The 17,468-nt window shown below is 44.3% G+C and overlaps 1 protein-coding gene across 8 annotated transcripts; it reads right to left on the bottom strand.

Moving 5' to 3' along the window:
• Positions 1 to 3,208: 3,208 nt before the first annotated feature.
• LOC100284557 (uncharacterized) lies at positions 3,209 to 9,636 on the bottom strand. 8 transcript variants are annotated; one of them, XM_020539010.2, is made up of 13 exons: positions 9,369 to 9,636; positions 9,149 to 9,298; positions 8,562 to 8,686; positions 8,143 to 8,222; positions 7,789 to 8,007; positions 7,128 to 7,175; positions 6,969 to 7,028; positions 6,806 to 6,883; positions 6,658 to 6,703; positions 6,303 to 6,574; positions 5,953 to 6,195; positions 3,939 to 4,096; positions 3,209 to 3,776 (listed from the first exon to the last, which is right to left on the bottom strand). In XM_020539010.2, the coding sequence occupies exons 2-13, from the start codon at positions 9,274 to 9,276 to the stop codon at positions 3,677 to 3,679; spliced, it is 1,557 nt and encodes a 518-aa protein (XP_020394599.1). In that variant the 5' UTR covers positions 9,277 to 9,298; positions 9,369 to 9,636; the 3' UTR covers positions 3,209 to 3,676. The 8 variants fall into 8 exon arrangements, with proteins under 8 accessions (XP_020394599.1, XP_035815526.1, XP_020394597.1 ...); XM_035959633.1 differs by having other exon boundaries at positions 5,953 to 6,192; XM_020539008.3 differs by having other exon boundaries at positions 8,143 to 8,225; positions 9,369 to 9,542.
• Between the last annotated feature and the right edge of the window lie 7,832 nt (positions 9,637 to 17,468).

The following is a 17,468-nucleotide window of genomic DNA, read 5'->3' as shown; positions in this document are numbered from 1 at the left end:
CAAAATATCAAGTTAATATGAGAAATTTTAATTGATGTAATTTTACTTGGTATCTATTTCAAAAATCCTCTTGAAAGCTAAGGGGAGAATTCATTCAGGGGGAGTTTTTGTTTAGTCAAAGAAAAAGCATTTGAAACAGGGGGAGAAATTTCAAAATCTTAAAATGCTTCTTGCAATCTTATTCCTATACCTTTGATGATTTGCAAAAAGATTTTGAAAAGATTTTTTGAAAAGATTTGCAAAAATAAACTAGTGGTGCAAATGTGGTCCAAAATGTTAAATAAGAGAAAAGCAATCCATTCATATGCATAAAGTATTTCATTGGTTTAAATTGTAAGCAACCTATGCACATCTATCTCAAATTGCAAATTATTTACATTTCTACTCTTCATGTTTGCTTTGGTTAGTGTTGGCATCAATCGCCAAAAAGGGGGAGATTTAAAGGGAAATGGACCTAATCATTTCCTATAATCGATTTTGGTTGTTGACGACCAACACAAACCATGCGGACTAACTAGTTTGTCTAGATAACATTTATCTCAGGTGCATAAGGTTCAACACAAACCAAGAAAGAAATTCAGTTGGGAGACACAATCAAATTTGGAGCTAATGACTTAGAGTGTGCTGAAATTTGGCGCACCAGACACTGTCCGGTGCACCAGGCCAGGAAGCCAGCGAACCAGCCACTCTCGGGTTTCTTCTGGGCGCGCTCCACTATAATTCATCGGACTGTCCGGTGTGCCGCCGAACTGTCCGGTGAGTCAGCGGAGCAACGGCTCCCTGCGCACCAACGGTCGACTGCGCAGAGGAACAGTCATGAACAGTGCCGTGGCAGAAGTCAGAGGCCACCGGACTGTCCGGTGCAGCAAAAAGACAAAGCGCTCCAACGGTCAACAGCTCCAAACCCTAATGGACGCGCTGACGTAGCGCACCAGACAGTGAAAAGTGACTGTCCCGTGCGCCCATCGCCGGCAGACTTTGCCAACGGCTAGGAAGTGGTTGGGGGCTATAAATACCCCCCAACCACCTCATTCAAAGTCATCCAAGCATTCTGAAGTTTTTATTCATTGCAAGAGCAAAGTCCAATACTCCAAGACACAATCAACGCAATCAATCCACTCCAAGTTCCCAAAATCAACTCTAGTGCTTGTGAGAGGATCATTTGTGTTCTTTTGTTGCTCTTGTCGCTTGGATTGCCTTCCTTCCTTCCTCATTCTCTTTCGAAGTGCTTGTAAAGCTAAGCAAGAGACACCTAAGTATGTGGTGGTCCTTGCGGGGTCTTAGTGACCCGTTTGATTAAGGAGAAGGCTCACTCGGTCTAAGTGACCGTTTGGGAGAGGGAAAGGGTTGAAATAGACCTGGCCTTTGTGGCCTCCTCAATGGGGACTAGGTTTTTTGGAAACGAACCTCGGTAAAACAAATCATAGTGTTCACTCGCTTTGATTCTCGCTTGATTTGTTTGCTCCCTTTCCCCTCTCTAAAGTTTCCTTGCCAATATTGATTTGAGTTTGCTCCCAAACGTCATCCACATCATTTGAGCAACTCGTGGCAAGAGAAACAATCTTCCGCCTCGGATTTAATTCTAACGCTAACCCCAGCCTTTAGTGTGTGTTAAAGTTTATAAATTTCAGGTTTCGCCTATTCACCCCCCTCTAGGCGACTTTCACCTATGCACATTCATATTAAAAGAGGTCATTCCCGCTGAAGGGAAATATCACGACGCTTCCAGTACATTAGCTATGCCAGAGTTTAGAATATTAACAGAAGTTAGCAGACTATCTATTAAACGATATAGTTACTAGAGCATAGGTGAAAACAATTGATGTATAGAATGTGTGAAGCATATAGTTGTAAATAGAAGAATTTGATGTATAGAATGTATGATAAAATTTAATTCAGTTTTGTTTGAAAATTTATGATTGTAAACAGAAGAATATATGGTTGTAAACAAAAGAATATATTGTAAACAGTAGAATTTATGTTAATAAATATAAAATTCAATTTGTTTGAAAATTTGAAAAAAGGCGGGAAAACTTATACTGACGGGAAATGTTAAGAAAACGCCAGTGGAAATGACATTTTCAGTGGCGATAACATTTCCACTAGCGGTTTACTTAAGCAAAACGCCAGTGAAATAACATTAGCAGTGGCGGGGTGCTTAAAAAAGGTCAGTGGAAACAAGATTTACACTGACGGTTTTCTTAAGCACCCCGTGAGTGCTAATGTTATTTCAACTGGCGGTTGCTTAAGAAAATCGCCGGTGGAAATATTGTTTCCGCAGGCGGTTTTCTTAAGCACCCCACCAGTGGAAATCTTGTTTCTACATGCGGTTTTATTAAGCAACCGCCAGTGGAAATCTACTTGTGGTTGCTTAAAAAATCCGCCAGTGAAAATCTTGTTTCCACCGGCGGTTTTCTTAAGCAACCTGCCAGTGCTAATGTTTTTTCCACTGGTGGTTGCAAAACAACCGCCAGTGAAAAGGCCGATTTCTACTGGTCTATAGCACTGGCGATACTGAAAAACGTCAGTGCAAATAGCTCTAGGACCGTCACTATAGAGCTTCTGTGTACTTAGTTCACCGGGCCTGCTCCCTTCGACGTCGACACGTGGTGCGCCGTGTACACCGCCGGAACGGTAAATGCAAACTAATCTCGTCGAGACTGTACGTCGTCTCTGCACCTAATCCACGTATAGGAGTATCAATGGAGATTCAAGAGTCAGGAAAGGCAAGCTTGCTTTCCATAAAGATAAAGGCATCTTAAATAAACAACGTATATATATGTCTGGGCAAACTGTTAATAATAATATGTTCTACACGAAACGGATATGCATGGTTCAGTAGTGTTCATCCATTCGGCCTTTTGTCACGCTAATGCTCTCCAATTGTTTACACACTTGCTCACTGCATGTTTCTGAAACGTACGGAACTACCCACAAAATGACACATGGTATCATCATCCGAATCGGCGCAGCAGCACGTCGACGTCGACGCCCCCACTCCCCACACAAGCGGCCCTCGCTTTTCCCAGAGGTTTCGGCTAAACTTTAGTAGTAGGGTAAAATTAAGCTGAGAGTGATCCAAACAGCTCAGATTAATACATGTAGCTGCTAGCTAGGAATCTAGCTGGTGTAGCTGAAAGACCCGCTAAAATTGAACTGAACTTAACTATTTTAATCTAGCTAAAGTTTAACTGAGTCCATTATTAGCTAGAGAATCAAAACGCTCCATCTAAAATTTAGCAGGGAGGACTTTTGGTCGACTAAAATGTAAGATCGAACTTTAAAATTATAGCTACCTAATTAAACTTTAGTGGGGTGGATCATACATGTCTGTGTCTCTCTGGTCTCTTCGCACCGAACTTTTTTAGGGGTGCTAACCTTTTGGTTGATGAGTTGAAGAGCCAGAGGCACAAAGACAAGTGGACAGAGGGAGATCGAGAAAGAGAGCAGAGACCCTTTGTGTGTCCTCTTTTTTTTTCATAGTGATGATGCACTGACTGAATACCGACTGATGATGCATGTTTCCGTTCTCGACGAATGATATATAGAAGAACGTTATACACTACAATCTGTCCCCCTCGGCCGGGCCTCGTCGTCCGCTCGCCACCACTGACGACGGAATCTGTACCCTAGCTAGCCGCGACAACCAGCATGCATGCATGCATCGAACCTTCGATCAGAAGCCAGGGAACGGCTGGCTATGGTGGTACGGAGGGAGAGCTTGCTCGGTCGTCGTCCCTGTAGGGCTAACATTCTCTGCGGCCGCAACGACGCCCCTGCACACGCGAAAAAGAGAAGAGCCCAACAGTCATTTTGCCAAGACAACACACAGTCAGTGCCCAACCAAACCGCCTGCTGCCAAGAGTGAGACGACGTTACGTGCAGTGTGGCACTGAGTGCATGGACGCGAGAGGATGGATTCGATCGGTCGATCTTACTCGCTTGGAGGAGTTGGAGGGCGGGACGATGCCCAGACGGAGCTGAGGGCGCGGAGGCGGCGGTGGTACTCGCTGATGGAGACGAAGCACCGAGCCGTCTGGCGGGTCGTCAGGATCCGCCGCATCTGGTGCAAGGTCTGCTGCCTCAGGCTGTCCGCCTGCGTTCGCACGCACGCGCAATGTCGTCGTCATGGGAAACGAAGAACGGGATGTCAGTCAGATTGCACAAATACAAATGAGCTATATTAAGACACACTTGAGAGACCTATATAGAGGGTCCAGAGCAGAGCACTCGTGAATGTTAGCGCTTGTTATTCGATCATGAAGATTGTAAGGTATACAACATTGAACGTTTATAATTATCCTAAGACAGCTATTGCATTCTTTTTTGATGCGAACTTTTCTGAAGTTTCTCCCATATAGTTTTTAACGAGTCAAAAAGTGCAATATACACTCTTCCTTTATTTTTTTCTCAGGTTTTTTAGAGTTTTAACGAGCGATGAATTATTAGTCATAATATTCGTCCAAGGAAAATGTTGATAAACCCTATGAAAGATTATATGACATAATACCAAACCTAATTAAAGGGGGCCTATACTTTTTTATATGTAATAAATATGTACCCGTCATAACGAATAACAAGAGAAGTGTTCCTCCACCATTGTTTCTCTTATGTCTTTTAGTGCTTGCGCCGACGTGGTAAGGGAACCGAGAAGTAGGTCTTATATATTTCTCTCATCTACAGGAGGGTTCAAGGTCTAGATCTAAGATCTAGGACAACGTTGTTACTCAATTGTTACACGGTCTTAGAGTTGTTGTACCTATTTGGCTGAAAAACATAAAGCAAAGCTGAAAACAGACCATAACAGTCTGATTGGTTGCCGTGACCCACGCGCCCAGGCTCCCGCCATGCATTGACCGCACGCAAGCCCATGTTTGATTGCCTGTGCCTTGGTCCAGCGCTCTGCATGCGCGCGTGCAGTTTAGCTTATTTTTCAATGTCTGGCCTGGACGTGTGGAGATGTGGAGAGTGGGCATCGCTCGCGGTTCAGGCTCGCTTGAAGCAGGCGCGCTACCGCCCGGGAACCAATCAGCCGGTAAATGTCTGCTGTGAGGCATGTTGGCGTACTACATTCTCTTTTGACCTTCTAAATTATAATAGTACATATCCCAATTCCCAAGTACGCATGCACATTATCATGGTTTTCACTGCTCACTAGTCACTACTCACTAGTGCATCTGTTCAACTACCGACAAAATACAAAGGGTGAGCAAAGTGGGATACTGGAATATCTATGGCCAGAAATAGGAACAGGGTAGATTTATCATGTGGACTGTGGTGTTTGGTTTCTTTAGTCATCTTTCTAATAAACTTTAGAGACTAAACTTTAGTCTCTAAAATTCTTATTTGGTAGGCCTTATTTAGTCATATTGTTTAATAGTTTAGGGACTAAAAGCGAAGTTTAGGAGGTGGGAGCAAACACCCCTAGTCCATTCATAATTTGTAGCATGGTGGCCATCACATTCCTACTTTGCCTTTTCATAGAAAGGGATAGGTGGTCATGTCAACGAGTATACATTTGTTTTTATGTGATAGCAGAAAAGAACCTTTGCTTCCGCTGGGGCCTTATATATATTACCAATTCCTCGAGAAAGCAGCATATCCGAGTGTATAGCTGGTACCACAAACATAGAAACGGATAGGTGGTACGGTGCACATATATATACAGATTAATGATGAATGGTGGAAAGTGCTAATGATGTTTATCTGCATTTTTAGAGGGTTAAGCACGCACGCAAAGTTTTGGCTGCGTTACATTTTAAGATAATACTATTGTAGCTAGCTAGCTTTCCGCTATCCAGTTAGCGAACTGAGATCAATGTTAACATAGTACTCTTATGATTAAATTTTATCTTCAGTTAATTGTAGCATCGCATTTCGTTCTATCTAACTATCCACATGAAGTGCGACACCTATATGCATGGAACGAAGAGTACGTACGTAAAAACTGACCTGGCGGTAAAAGCTCTCGAGGGTGTCGAGCCTGTCAAGTGCCAGGGCCATGAGAGCGGTGTAGTTGGCGACATTCGCGCCGTCGCTGAGAGGACTAGCGCCCACGGCGTCCGCCAGCGACTGGTGCAGCTGCTGAAGCCCCTGCACGAGCGCCTCCTCGGTCTGCTCCGACGACCGTTGCAGATTGTACATCCCTATCAGCTGCGGCTCCGCGAGAGGGTCGAGCTGCGGTATCAGCATCTGCTGGTCACACAAACATATATAAAAGACCCGGCGATTAATTAATTAATTAATTAACAGCGTGCTGCTAATATATAATAAACCACGGAGAAATAAAAAGAGCCGGAAACCTTGAGGATTTCAGAAGGACGGAACCCTCCCATCCAGAGGAAGCATCGCTCGGCCGTGGTCGCCCACAGGCCGGTCATCAGGTGGAACACGTCGGATCTTGCGAGCATGGCCCTCAGGTGGAACAGCTCGTCGTAGTGCCGCATGCAGTCCTCGACGATGGCCCCCAGGTTCGCGTCGATGATCTGGGGCTGCAGCACGGCCTGGAGCTCCGTCATGTGCTTGGTGTCGTCTTCTAGCCACCGGGCGTACTCCATGTCGAAAATCACAGCGCCTGTAACAACAGCACACATATAGTCCAGATTGAAGACCCTCTGGCCGGTTGATTGACTTTGATCCGCCAGATGACTTGGTTACCTGAACTCAAGTCTCCAGCCGCACCACCTCCTCCCGGGAACAGACCCTGAAACATGCATGGTGATGGTGGTAATAACGCTATTCAAACACTAGATCAGATGTTCTATATATGTCCCCTGTCTCCTGATGCGTCTAGAGAACTTTGAACCTGTGAGCGTGCTCCATGCAGCTCCTGCTCGATTTGCTGAAGCCTGATCCGACTCGTCTCTAGCTGCTGTACGTAGGCCTGAAGTTGAACAGTTTTTATATCGACTTCGTTAGATGTGTGGTACCGGTTGATCTAAGCGTTTTCTCTACTATATGCTTCGCACCTTTTTTCTCAGCCTGCTCTTCCTCGCAGCTTCTCTGTTCTGGGCCAATCGCCTCTCGGTCTGAATTTTAGAGTAATGTAGGAGATTAATAGTACGGCGAAACTGTAGCGCCATGCAACTATGCAAGCAATAACAAAACGTTCGCAAATGCTACCGAACCTTGGCGTCTAACAGCCTGCCGTCTTTCCTTGTGGATCCATGCTTTCCCTGCACGGCCGGAGCACCAAAAAGGTAGCTTAAAACAGTGTGTAATAATGCTGGTTCTATAGTAAGATACCTCGTCAGCATCAAGAAAGTTAAGTATGTGGGAGACAAAATCTACTGTTTGGTGTTACTGCTTATTTACTATTGCTTGTAGATAGCAGCTGAGCTCCATTAATCCTACAGTATTTCCATCAGAAGAGCATCTGTAACTATTTTTACTGTCTTTCCCATTGGAGGCAGAAGGGAAAGTAGCATGCCCCAGCCATCATTTGGTTTCTTCGTGTTTTGTTTTTGTTTTTCCCTGAAAAAAAAACTTGACCAGATGCTATTTGAAAAACGATATATTACCTGCTATTTTGAGAGTTGACCTACTCTCCAGTGGTTCAAGAATCATACGTACTACTTTACAAAGAAAGCAACAGTGACTCTCTATTCAAAGGCTTGTCTGCATCTCAAAACCTTCGAACCAATAATTCAGGCTTCCAAAAAAATGGTTGTAATGGCTCCGGACAATACCATATGCTCTAGTTTCACTGTAAATCTTACTTAGTTTCTCCAGAATGTTCAGTAATCTATCGACTAGACAGCATAGTGTCGTCTTGTCACTAGGTATTACCTTGTCTTGGCCTGCTGCATGCTGCTGAAAGATTGGAGCTGTGGTTGCTGCGGCTCCGAGTCCTTGCTCGTAGTTGTAATCATCAACAGTCACCATCAAAAGCTCCTGACGCTGTCCAGAGTCGGCCCTCATGCTCCCTGGGGACACCAGCTCGGTCTGTGGCATACTGTTCTGACCTGAGCTCGACTCAGTGGTGCTCCCTACTGAGTGCGAGTTACCCTGCGCAGCAATCCATCAAGAGGAGCAGACAGAAGAAGGCAGTGAGCAGTTAATTAACCAAGAACACCTTTGTCCGGTTTGGTCAGCAAAGGAACTGTAGGGCACTGCGAATGATGAAACAGAAACAGTGCTTACACTGTATGGCTGCTGTAGATGACTCATTGGCCATGAAGGGAAGATCTCCAGTGTGGGGGGCCTAGCTGCAAGGTATCCAGCTGCTGCATACATACAAATGGAATTAAAGGTCTTTTCTCTCCAAGAGGCGGCAAGATCGGACAGAGGTGGAAGAGAGGAGTGGGGTGTCCGACTCTGCAGCCTGTGGTGGGATCGCACAATTTATGCTGCCTCCCAATCTCACTGCATCTGCTCATGGCTAATCTGTGCTTGGTCAGGCAAAAGCCAAGCCATGCTACCCTGTGCTTATCTACTGTGGTGTTGTAGTTGTAGGGAGGGAGGGCAGCAAAGAAAGCAAGCAAGAAAGAAGCTGATTCTACGGGTGGTTAAGGTTTTGGATTAAAGGAGTGAGGTGCAGAGAAAAAAAAAGGCAATCTTACTCTTACGCTCTGTGTCCACATCACTTCCGATCATGCCGTGATCAACAGATGTACGGGTGCCATGGATAAGGGCCTCCTCCAACTCACCAAAGTAATAAGGAGCAGCTGCTGCAGGTTGCAACTCCCTGGGCCAAGCAGTAGCGCAGCAAGTTCAGCACCAATGGCAGCCATATGCAATATAAGGCAAAGCAGATAAAAAGCTTAATTTTTTTTCAAGAAGGTAAAGGCAATGACTGAAAAGTGAGGAGGGTCAGAGGTGTACAGATAAGGATGAGGGCTGAAAAGAGGAGCAGGAAGGTAAGATCACTTGCAGGATCATCAAGGCCTTAGGCATTAAGAAACTATTTGGTTTGTGGGAAGAGGTGTAATCCAATGAGAGGAAGCCCGGAATATATTAATATGCAGGAGTGTTTGTTGCAAAGATAGTTAAAAGGAGGACACTATTTTATAGCAACTGTTGTGCAGGGAGAAAAAAAAGAGCTTTAGCTGTGCTGTCTTTGCATTCAGTTACGAGTAGTAGCAAGAGAGAAATGCAGAGGGAGGGAGTGTGAAGGATATAGTAGAGTAGAAAGGAGAAGCAGCAGTACAAGAAATTGGCAGGTTGTGCGGCAGAAGCGCGCCTTTGGGTTCCACACGCGACTGCTTGGACGAATGGTGCAGCTCTACCATGATCGCTGCTCGCCATGCACCACGAGCTCTCCTCACCTTGCGCCATGGGAGTGAGCAGCAGGGATCAGCTGCAAGGGGAGATCAGTGAGCTAGCTAGCTAGGTTCACATATATACATGATATATTGAAGAGAGAGGACCATGCATAGAAGGAGCCGACAGTGGTAAGCTGAATCACCCTTGTGGTTTTTCATACACTAGTGTGCCCCAGAGAAGATCTTGTGTCCTTTAGAACACGCCCTATGAGGCAGCTTCTCTTTCTGTTTTCCACGGGCTATAGAGAAGTGAGGGCCGAGGAGGAATAGGTAGCTAGGGGTGCTCTGATGTGGTAGGCCATTGCCAGGATTTCTGTCTCCTACTTCTTGCAACGACCACCTTTCATGTCTGATCTCTCATTGGCTACCCTCTGACCTCTCCCCTCTGGGATAGCAAGTACATAATCTTCTCCTAGAAAATAAAGGTTAAGATTTCTTAAGTTGCTCTAGACTTTTATATATCCACCTTTCCTATTCGAAAATGAATACCCTGCGCAAGAAACGAGATTTGTTTGACTTCGAGTGCTATTAGTATTTTTCGATGGAAGAGAAGCTCAGACGTTTGCTATAGTTTCTCTGTCTGGAAATGCTATTGGGCAGGAGAATATATGTTCTAACCAAGTTGCCTATTATTTAACTTAATAGTGCTTAACCCTTTGGATAAAGTAGGGCCGGGAAGAGTATGGTGTGGTGAAGTGCAGGTGCATTTATACTCGCTGGAAAGTTCCTCAGGTCTGCTCAGATTTGCGCAATCCTTTTGCCTAGCTGAAGCTCAAGCCTTTCCTATTATTCTGACTTGTGTCGTGCTGCACTGCACTAGGAGAAAGGAGACTTTCGCATGCTCTTCTCCTGTCTGGTAACAAACACTAAGCAAGCTGATAACGCGGTTTGTGCAAGGGGAAAAAATGTATCAGAAATCCAGGAATTCAATTTCTCTTCTACAGGACTATACATGCTCCTTCCGTTTCTTTTTAATTGTCGCTAAATAATTCAATTTTGTACTATCCAGCGGCAACTAAAACGAAACGGAGGGAGTATATTTTAGCAACTCGACTGTTTTCGGTAATAGCGAGTTATCTGGATTCCTTTTGTGAGATTTTTCGAATAAGAATGTGGGTTTTTTTGGCAATATTTCCATTGTTCGTGAATACAGTACTTACGAAGAATGGTGGAGGACAGCTAGGGGTTGAAATTTATACTAGCTAAAAATACATTCAGATATCCATGGAGTGGGCACTGGAAATTTCTACAGACAAATACCCTGGTTTAAGGTATCTCGGCCTTGTTTCAAAAGTACCATGTAAGATATTAGGGATGGGGACCAAATTGTGGTGCATAGAGCTCCGTAGCACGTAGGCAAAATCACCACAGCAATCCAAGTATGGCCTACCTCATGGATTCAAAGGGTTTGGGAAAAAAAATTTGATGAATGTTTAACTTATTATAGATTGAAACTTATCCAATCACTTTCAATCTATGTGGATTTTGATGAAGCCGAACAAGCTAAAGGATCTATTGTGTTGTTTGGTTCACATTTTGTAACGTAAATGGTAATGGTAATGATTAACACTCGAGTAACGGCGGTAACAAGTTTGAATAGGCCGGTATCAATTTCTAGTGTAGTATTCGATTACGGTTAGACTTAAACAAACATCATTTAACGTTATCGGTTACCCATTACGTTACCAACATCTGAACCAACATCTTCCTATGGGTTTGAATACAGCGCCTATGCAGAGGTGGAAGATATATATATTATTGTTTTTAAGACGTACAGCGGATGGACAATACAGCTCCCAATTAGCTTTTGGGAACCTAACGACGATACAAAACAAACTCTATTTGGAGGGTGCATGCACAAAATAAATGCAAACTCTTCACCTAGACCCTCATCCAGAACAAGATCCTCACAGCAGATAATCTTGAGCTTGAAGGCTGGCCTCACCTTGCGTAGGCGGTATTTGAGAGCATCGAAAGGATTGATTGCTCCAATTGAAATAGCATGTAAAACAAACTACAAAATGATCTTAAACTTCAAAACCTAGGCTCTATTTAAGTGATAGTGTTGGGGGCCTTCGGCTTACGAAGGTCCTCAAAAACAGGATTTAACAGTATTTCTGGAGTATAATGTGTGAACAGGTATTTTCGAACTCAAATCGGTATCACAGCAGACCAGAATAATACGAAGATTGATACAGCGCCGAAGGTGGGAGCAGGAAAGCTTCGGCGTGGTGGCAAAAATGAAACCGACTTAAAGATGAAAAGGCTATTCAAACCTCGATAGATTACTATAGAATTATTATCAAATGCAAAGGGCATAAATGTAATTTTGTATGGGCTGTGTCCTGTGCCTATAAATAGGTGAACAGTACCCCCGTACTGTTCACGCTGATCTGGCATTTGCTATTGCGTCACACCTGTACTTTCATATACTTCCAAGCTGAAGGTACATTTGTAATTCAATGTTATTTCTGCTTTCTCACAATAATAATATATAATTGTCTATGTTATCATTTTTATTCCTTATAATTCATTCTTCATCATCGTTTGCTATGCTTATGAAGGTATGTCCTTCATAACCTTCGTTCAAAAGTCATTATATCCTAAGGGAAATAATGTTCCGAAGGACGAAGGACATTATAAATTAACATTTTCTGTGTTGCCTTGTTCTTAACTCATAGCATTTGAGAACAAGTCCCCAACATTGGCGCCCACCTCCGGTGAACTCACTTCCACTCTTTGAGTTTTTGAACACCTTCGGCGATCATAAACCTTCGCTATGGCTCCGAAGAAAGCTTCAGCACCTGGCACTGCAGCTCTCTAACCGCTGGACCACAATCAGGAGACTGTCTCTCTTCGGGAGGCCCGAAGCCAGAAAAGGAAGGCTGTTAGTCCGACACCGCCAGAGGATGAGATAGACCAAGAAATCAGAGACATGGAGATCCTTCATCAACAGGTGCAAAGGAAGAAGGAGAAGATGGCCAGGCTAGCTGAACTGCAAAGGCAGATAGACGAAGCCTCTGAGGAAGTTCGTCATCTTACCCAGGAGGAGCAACACCGAAGGCCTCAGCACCAAGACCTTCATCAGGAGGGTTTTCTCAATGAAGATGACTGGTATGACAATTTCCATCATGGGAATTTTGTTTTTGATGACGCTTCTCCTCTGTCCGCTGAGCTGCAGGCTACACCCTGGCCTACGTCCTACAAGCCGCCTCAGCTTCCCGTATTTGATGGCCACTCAGACCCGAAGCAGTTTTTGATGAGCTACGAAGCAACAGTATCTTCATATGGTGGCAATGCTGCGGTCATGGCAAAATCTTTTGTTATGGCTGTCAGAAGTGTTGCTCAAACCTGGTACTCTTCCCTTCGACCAGGAACGATCACTTCGTGGCAAAAGCTGAAGGACTTGTTGTTAACCAGCTTCCAAGGGTTCCAAACGAAGTCGGTCACGGCTCAGGCCCTATTCCAGTGCACCCAGGATCACGAAGAGTACCTTCAAGCGTACGTCCGGAGGTTCTTGCGTTTGAGGGCACAGGCACCAACAGTACCCAACGAAATAGTCATTGAGGCCATGATCAAGGGGCTTCGGCCAGGACCGTCAGCTCAGTACTTCGCTAGGAAGCCTCCTCAAACTTTGGAGAAGCTGCTCCAGAAGATGGACGAGTACATTCGGGTCGATAATGATTTTCGCCAAAGAAGGGAGGAGGCTTTCAGGTTTTCTGAAATGACCAGGGGCTTCGGAGGGAGGTTCTATCCGAGGCACGTTAGATCAATTCATAACTCTACCCAAAATGATGATAGAGGGAGCCAACAGCAAAGGCCGCAGTGTTCCTCACAGGCTTCGGGGCAACAGCAAGGCTCCTTCCGACCACCAGCTCCGAGGGGCAGAGGTGCCAGGGGCTTCGGCGGAAGATTTGGCGATCAGCCAAGAAGAATTTTTTGCTTGTTCTGTGGTGAGAACAAAGGCCATACCACCAGGATGTGCCATGTTACCATCCAGAAGCAAAAGGAAATAGCCGAAGCTGCTGCACAACAGGCTCAGCCGAAGCAGGTTATGCACACTACTTCGTATCATTTGCCTTACATCCCAGAGTATGTAGGCAATCATCCTGCAGCTTCTGTTGCTTCGGCAAGCCAACCTCAAGCTTCCTGGCAACAGCCTCCGCCTCCACCACCGTTGCAACAAGGCCAGCAGCCAGAAGGGAACCAATATGCTCCACACCAAAGGGACTTCAGAGAACAGTCCGAAGCTCGCACAGTCAACAACACTGTGCCAGAGTCAAAGCACATCTATTGACAAATATCCTACCTTAATAGCAGTCTTTTTCATTTCAGTTTTATTTTCTGTGTAATAAAGGACATTGTTTAGGTTTCATGTAAATAGTTTCGTTGATTCCCACAAAGAAAATATATTTTCTTCACAGATTTAAGTTGTTGAAGTTTAAAGATTTGTGATAGAGGACCTTCGAATTATCGAAAATTCTTCGAAACAACAAAAAGTCGTTCTAAGGAACGCAGAGTAAGTTTGCCGAAGTCACAAAAAGTCGTTCCAAAGGGAACGCAGTGTAAGTTTTCTGCTCCAAAGTCGTTCCAAAGGGAATGCAGAGCATACAGCGAAAAGTCAACGCTGATACCGCCTAAGTAAAAGGCAAAGCGCGAAAAGTCAACGCGAATACCGCTGAAAGTAAAAGGCGAAGAAGCTCCTAAGGGAGGCTTACAGCGAAAAATAAACGCTGATTCCGCTGAAGTAAAAGGCGAAGAAGCTCCTAAGGGAGGCTTATAACACAACGCTGAGACTGTGTTTTATCGCAGGAATGTATGTGTATCTTCGAAATAAACACCATCTTACACAACATAACATCATCGCATCATTTTGCATAGCATAAGCATCATACATCATGCTGCATGTGGCACAAGAAGGGGACATGACATCGATCTTCGGAAAAATGTTTTGGAAGGGGAAGATCATGCTTATTTGCAAGCAGATACACTATTGATCTTCAGAAGTATAGCTTCGGAGAATATCTTCACGAAGCTTGAATATTATCCATTAGAACACTACGAATATTGTTGTGACAAATGAAAATTATTCTTCACGAAGCATGAAAAGAAGGGAAGGTGTTTTTTCGTCAAAGACGCAAAAACGGTACGTATGTAAAATTTCATGCATCGTAAAAAATTAAACAATAAAAGCAGGTATATTACATTTAGGACTACAAGATGTCACACATTTTTACATTTCAGAAGTTTTTTTTACAATAGTATTTAATCTTCTCTCAGAACAACTTCTGCAGCCTCATTCAGGAGCCGATTGACAACTTCGTCCATAATAGCTTCAGCCATCTTTTTAATTTCGTCGTCTCCTTTTGGCTGAGAGCCCGGAGACGCTTTAGCAGGATCTGAAGGAGGACACGATACGACTACATTGCTATTACAAACTGAAAATGAAGTTTGAAACCCAAAAATTACAACACAATAAAAACCATTAGTTAATACCTAGTTGCCCTTCGGGCTCTGCGCTCTTCTCAGCAGCTTCAGCTACTTCTCTAGCATCGTGAATACCCTTTTCGCTTTTCCGAATAATTTCTCGAGCCATTTCCCGGCCACCATTATCCCAGACGTCGGTGAAAAATTTTCCACCAACCATGCTAGCTTCAGCCGATGGATCTCTTGCATCTTCGAACAACAAGCTAGCTTCGGATTGTGCTAAAATCTTTACATGGTCACAGCCCTTCTTCTCCAAAATGGTGGCAATCCCTCTGGCCCCCGAGAAAGCACATATGTCTCCGCGGCTATTTAAAATTTCTTCGAAGGCTTCAGCTTCCTGATTAATCCATTCAAGGGGACCTTCGGGGTTGCCTCTTGTAAAGTTCTCTTCGCTCGAAAATGCGCCGACACTGGCGAAGCTAGCTTTCAACTTCTTGACACATTCTATAGATTTGTTATAACATCTTTTCTTGGATGAACGAAGCTCTTCAACAGTTCTCTCTAAATGATTCGCCCATTGGTCGCTGAGTTCTCGCTTTGTTTCTTCAAGCATGCGTTCCTCTTTGGCTCTAGCTAGTTGCTTTCGAAGATCTTCAATTTCGCGCTTCTGAGCTTTAGCTTGACCTTTAAAAGTAGCCTCGTCTTCCTTTATTTTATTAATTAATGAATGTAATATTTTATCTTTTTCGAGACCTTCGTTCCTCAGTTCAATTACTTCGGAACGAAGGTTGCTCAGGGCTATGGCACACCCTTCGTCTTCAGCATCTTTTTGGGCCCTGAGGGCATTGCTAAGTATCAGGCCCTGCAAAGAAGAATATGTGTATGTTATTAGATTTAAGCAAACGAAAAATTTTTGGTCTCAACAAAAAATACAAAGATCCCATTTGTGGCACCTTTAAGCTATTATATGCCAGGCTGTCGGCCAGATCGTTCTTCGACAGCACCGAGAGCCCGTCTTCTAGAGTTGGGAATCCGAAGCTCTTGCTCATCTCCCGACAGACAGAAATCTCCTTGCTGTCAGGGAGACAATACAAAAAGTCTTCTTCTCCACTGCCATTGAATATTAGCGCCCCCTTTGGATACTTCAGTTTTTGGGCGTAGCGTTGGGCCTCTTGCTTTTCTTTTTCTGATAATTTTTTCCCCGAAGCATGACGAACAATATAATCAGGGACTTTGGGGGATGCTTCGGGGGCAATGATACTGATTTCTTCAACAAAACTTGGCTTTGTTATTTTTTCTTCCTCGGTTTCCAAGGATTTTATCTTCGTAGGCTCTGAGGACCCAGCTTCGGCTTCAGTTTCTTGCTCTGGAACTTTAATATCAGAAATTTCAATTTTCGCTTCGGGAATGGCAACAGTTTTCTTCGGAGGTGTGCTTGAAGATTTAATTGTTTCCAGGACATCTAGCACATTAGCCATTCTCTTTCTTTTCGGAGTCACTGCTGGCATCTTTTGATTTTTTTACTGTCTCAACATTTGCTGCAGGACTCAAAACTTCTGATGTTTTTTCCTCAGTTGGTTTTTTCACTTCTTCCATTTTTTCTGTGGATGGCGCTTCTACCATCTCTTTTGTTTCTGGTAACAAAATCTTCGGTTCTTGCAATTCTATCCTTGTTGGCGTTTCGGCCGTTTCTGCGGCTTCTGGCAGCAAGGTCAGTTTGGTTGGTTTTTCAGCTTCGGTGGCCGAAGAAGTTTCTCCGGTGAACTGAGGCACCGAAGCTGGTTCAATATAGAGCGGCCGATGTGTAAGGACCTTTATCCTTTTTCTTTTCGGCTCTGGCTCGCTAGGAGCAGTTGCAGCTTCTTCTTTCGCAGAGGTTGTATTTCTTCTTTTCTGCCCGCGAATGGGATAACGATAGTCAGGGTAGACGAACCCGATTGCATCAAATACCCGATTCAGCCTCTTCTTTTTTCGGCCTCCGAAGGCTGCTGATAGTGCAGTATCTTCGGCCTTCGAATAAGCCCCAAGCAGTTCATCACTTAAATTTTCAATTCTTTTTAATCAGTCGTCATCTGGCTCAACGAATTTATCTCCGAATTTAAAAGTATATTTCAGCCTGATAAGTCCACCTTCGTCGGCCTCTTTTATGGTTTCTTGCGGCATTTCCCATTTCTCCGCGAGCGGCCATACCCTGAAGGCAATATGCTCTTGTACTAAATCTCTCGTTCCAATAAAAGAACAGATAACGCCGAAGGCTCTCTGGCATTCTTCGGCAGCTTCATTCATTTCAACCTTCGGCCTCCGAAGGCCGAAGCTTTGCCAAATAGGGCGCATAATTACACCTTTGATATCTTCTCGTACTGACAGGTCATTCTTCACATAAAACCATTCTGTCATCCAGTCGCCGGGCCATCTCTTCCGAAAGGTTGGCACGGGACAACTTGACCCGGATCGAGAAACGAAACTGTAGCAGCCAAAATTATTATGATAATGTTCTTTACCCCAAGGTTTTATTTCGTATGATAATTCGTGTATATTGCAGAAACTTTTTGCATCAGGCTTCAGACCTTGGCTTCTCACGGCCCACACGAAGATATTCAGCCTTATGATTGCCTCGGGGGTAAGTTGGTGAAGATAGACTTCGAATATTTTCAGCACCTCTACAACAAACTCGCTCAGGGGAAATCGTAGTCCAGCCTTCAAAAAGCTTCGGTACACTACGACTTCATTCTCTTCAGGGTGTGGACAAGTTTTTTCCCCTTCGTCGGCCCTCACAAT

Source organism: Zea mays, chromosome 6 (genome assembly GCF_902167145.1).
Source record: "Zea mays cultivar B73 chromosome 6, Zm-B73-REFERENCE-NAM-5.0, whole genome shotgun sequence".
Lineage (NCBI taxonomy): Eukaryota > Viridiplantae > Streptophyta > Magnoliopsida > Poales > Poaceae > Zea > Zea mays.
The sequence above is the reverse complement of the archived record's forward strand: the minus strand, read 5'-3'. Positions and strand labels throughout refer to the sequence as shown.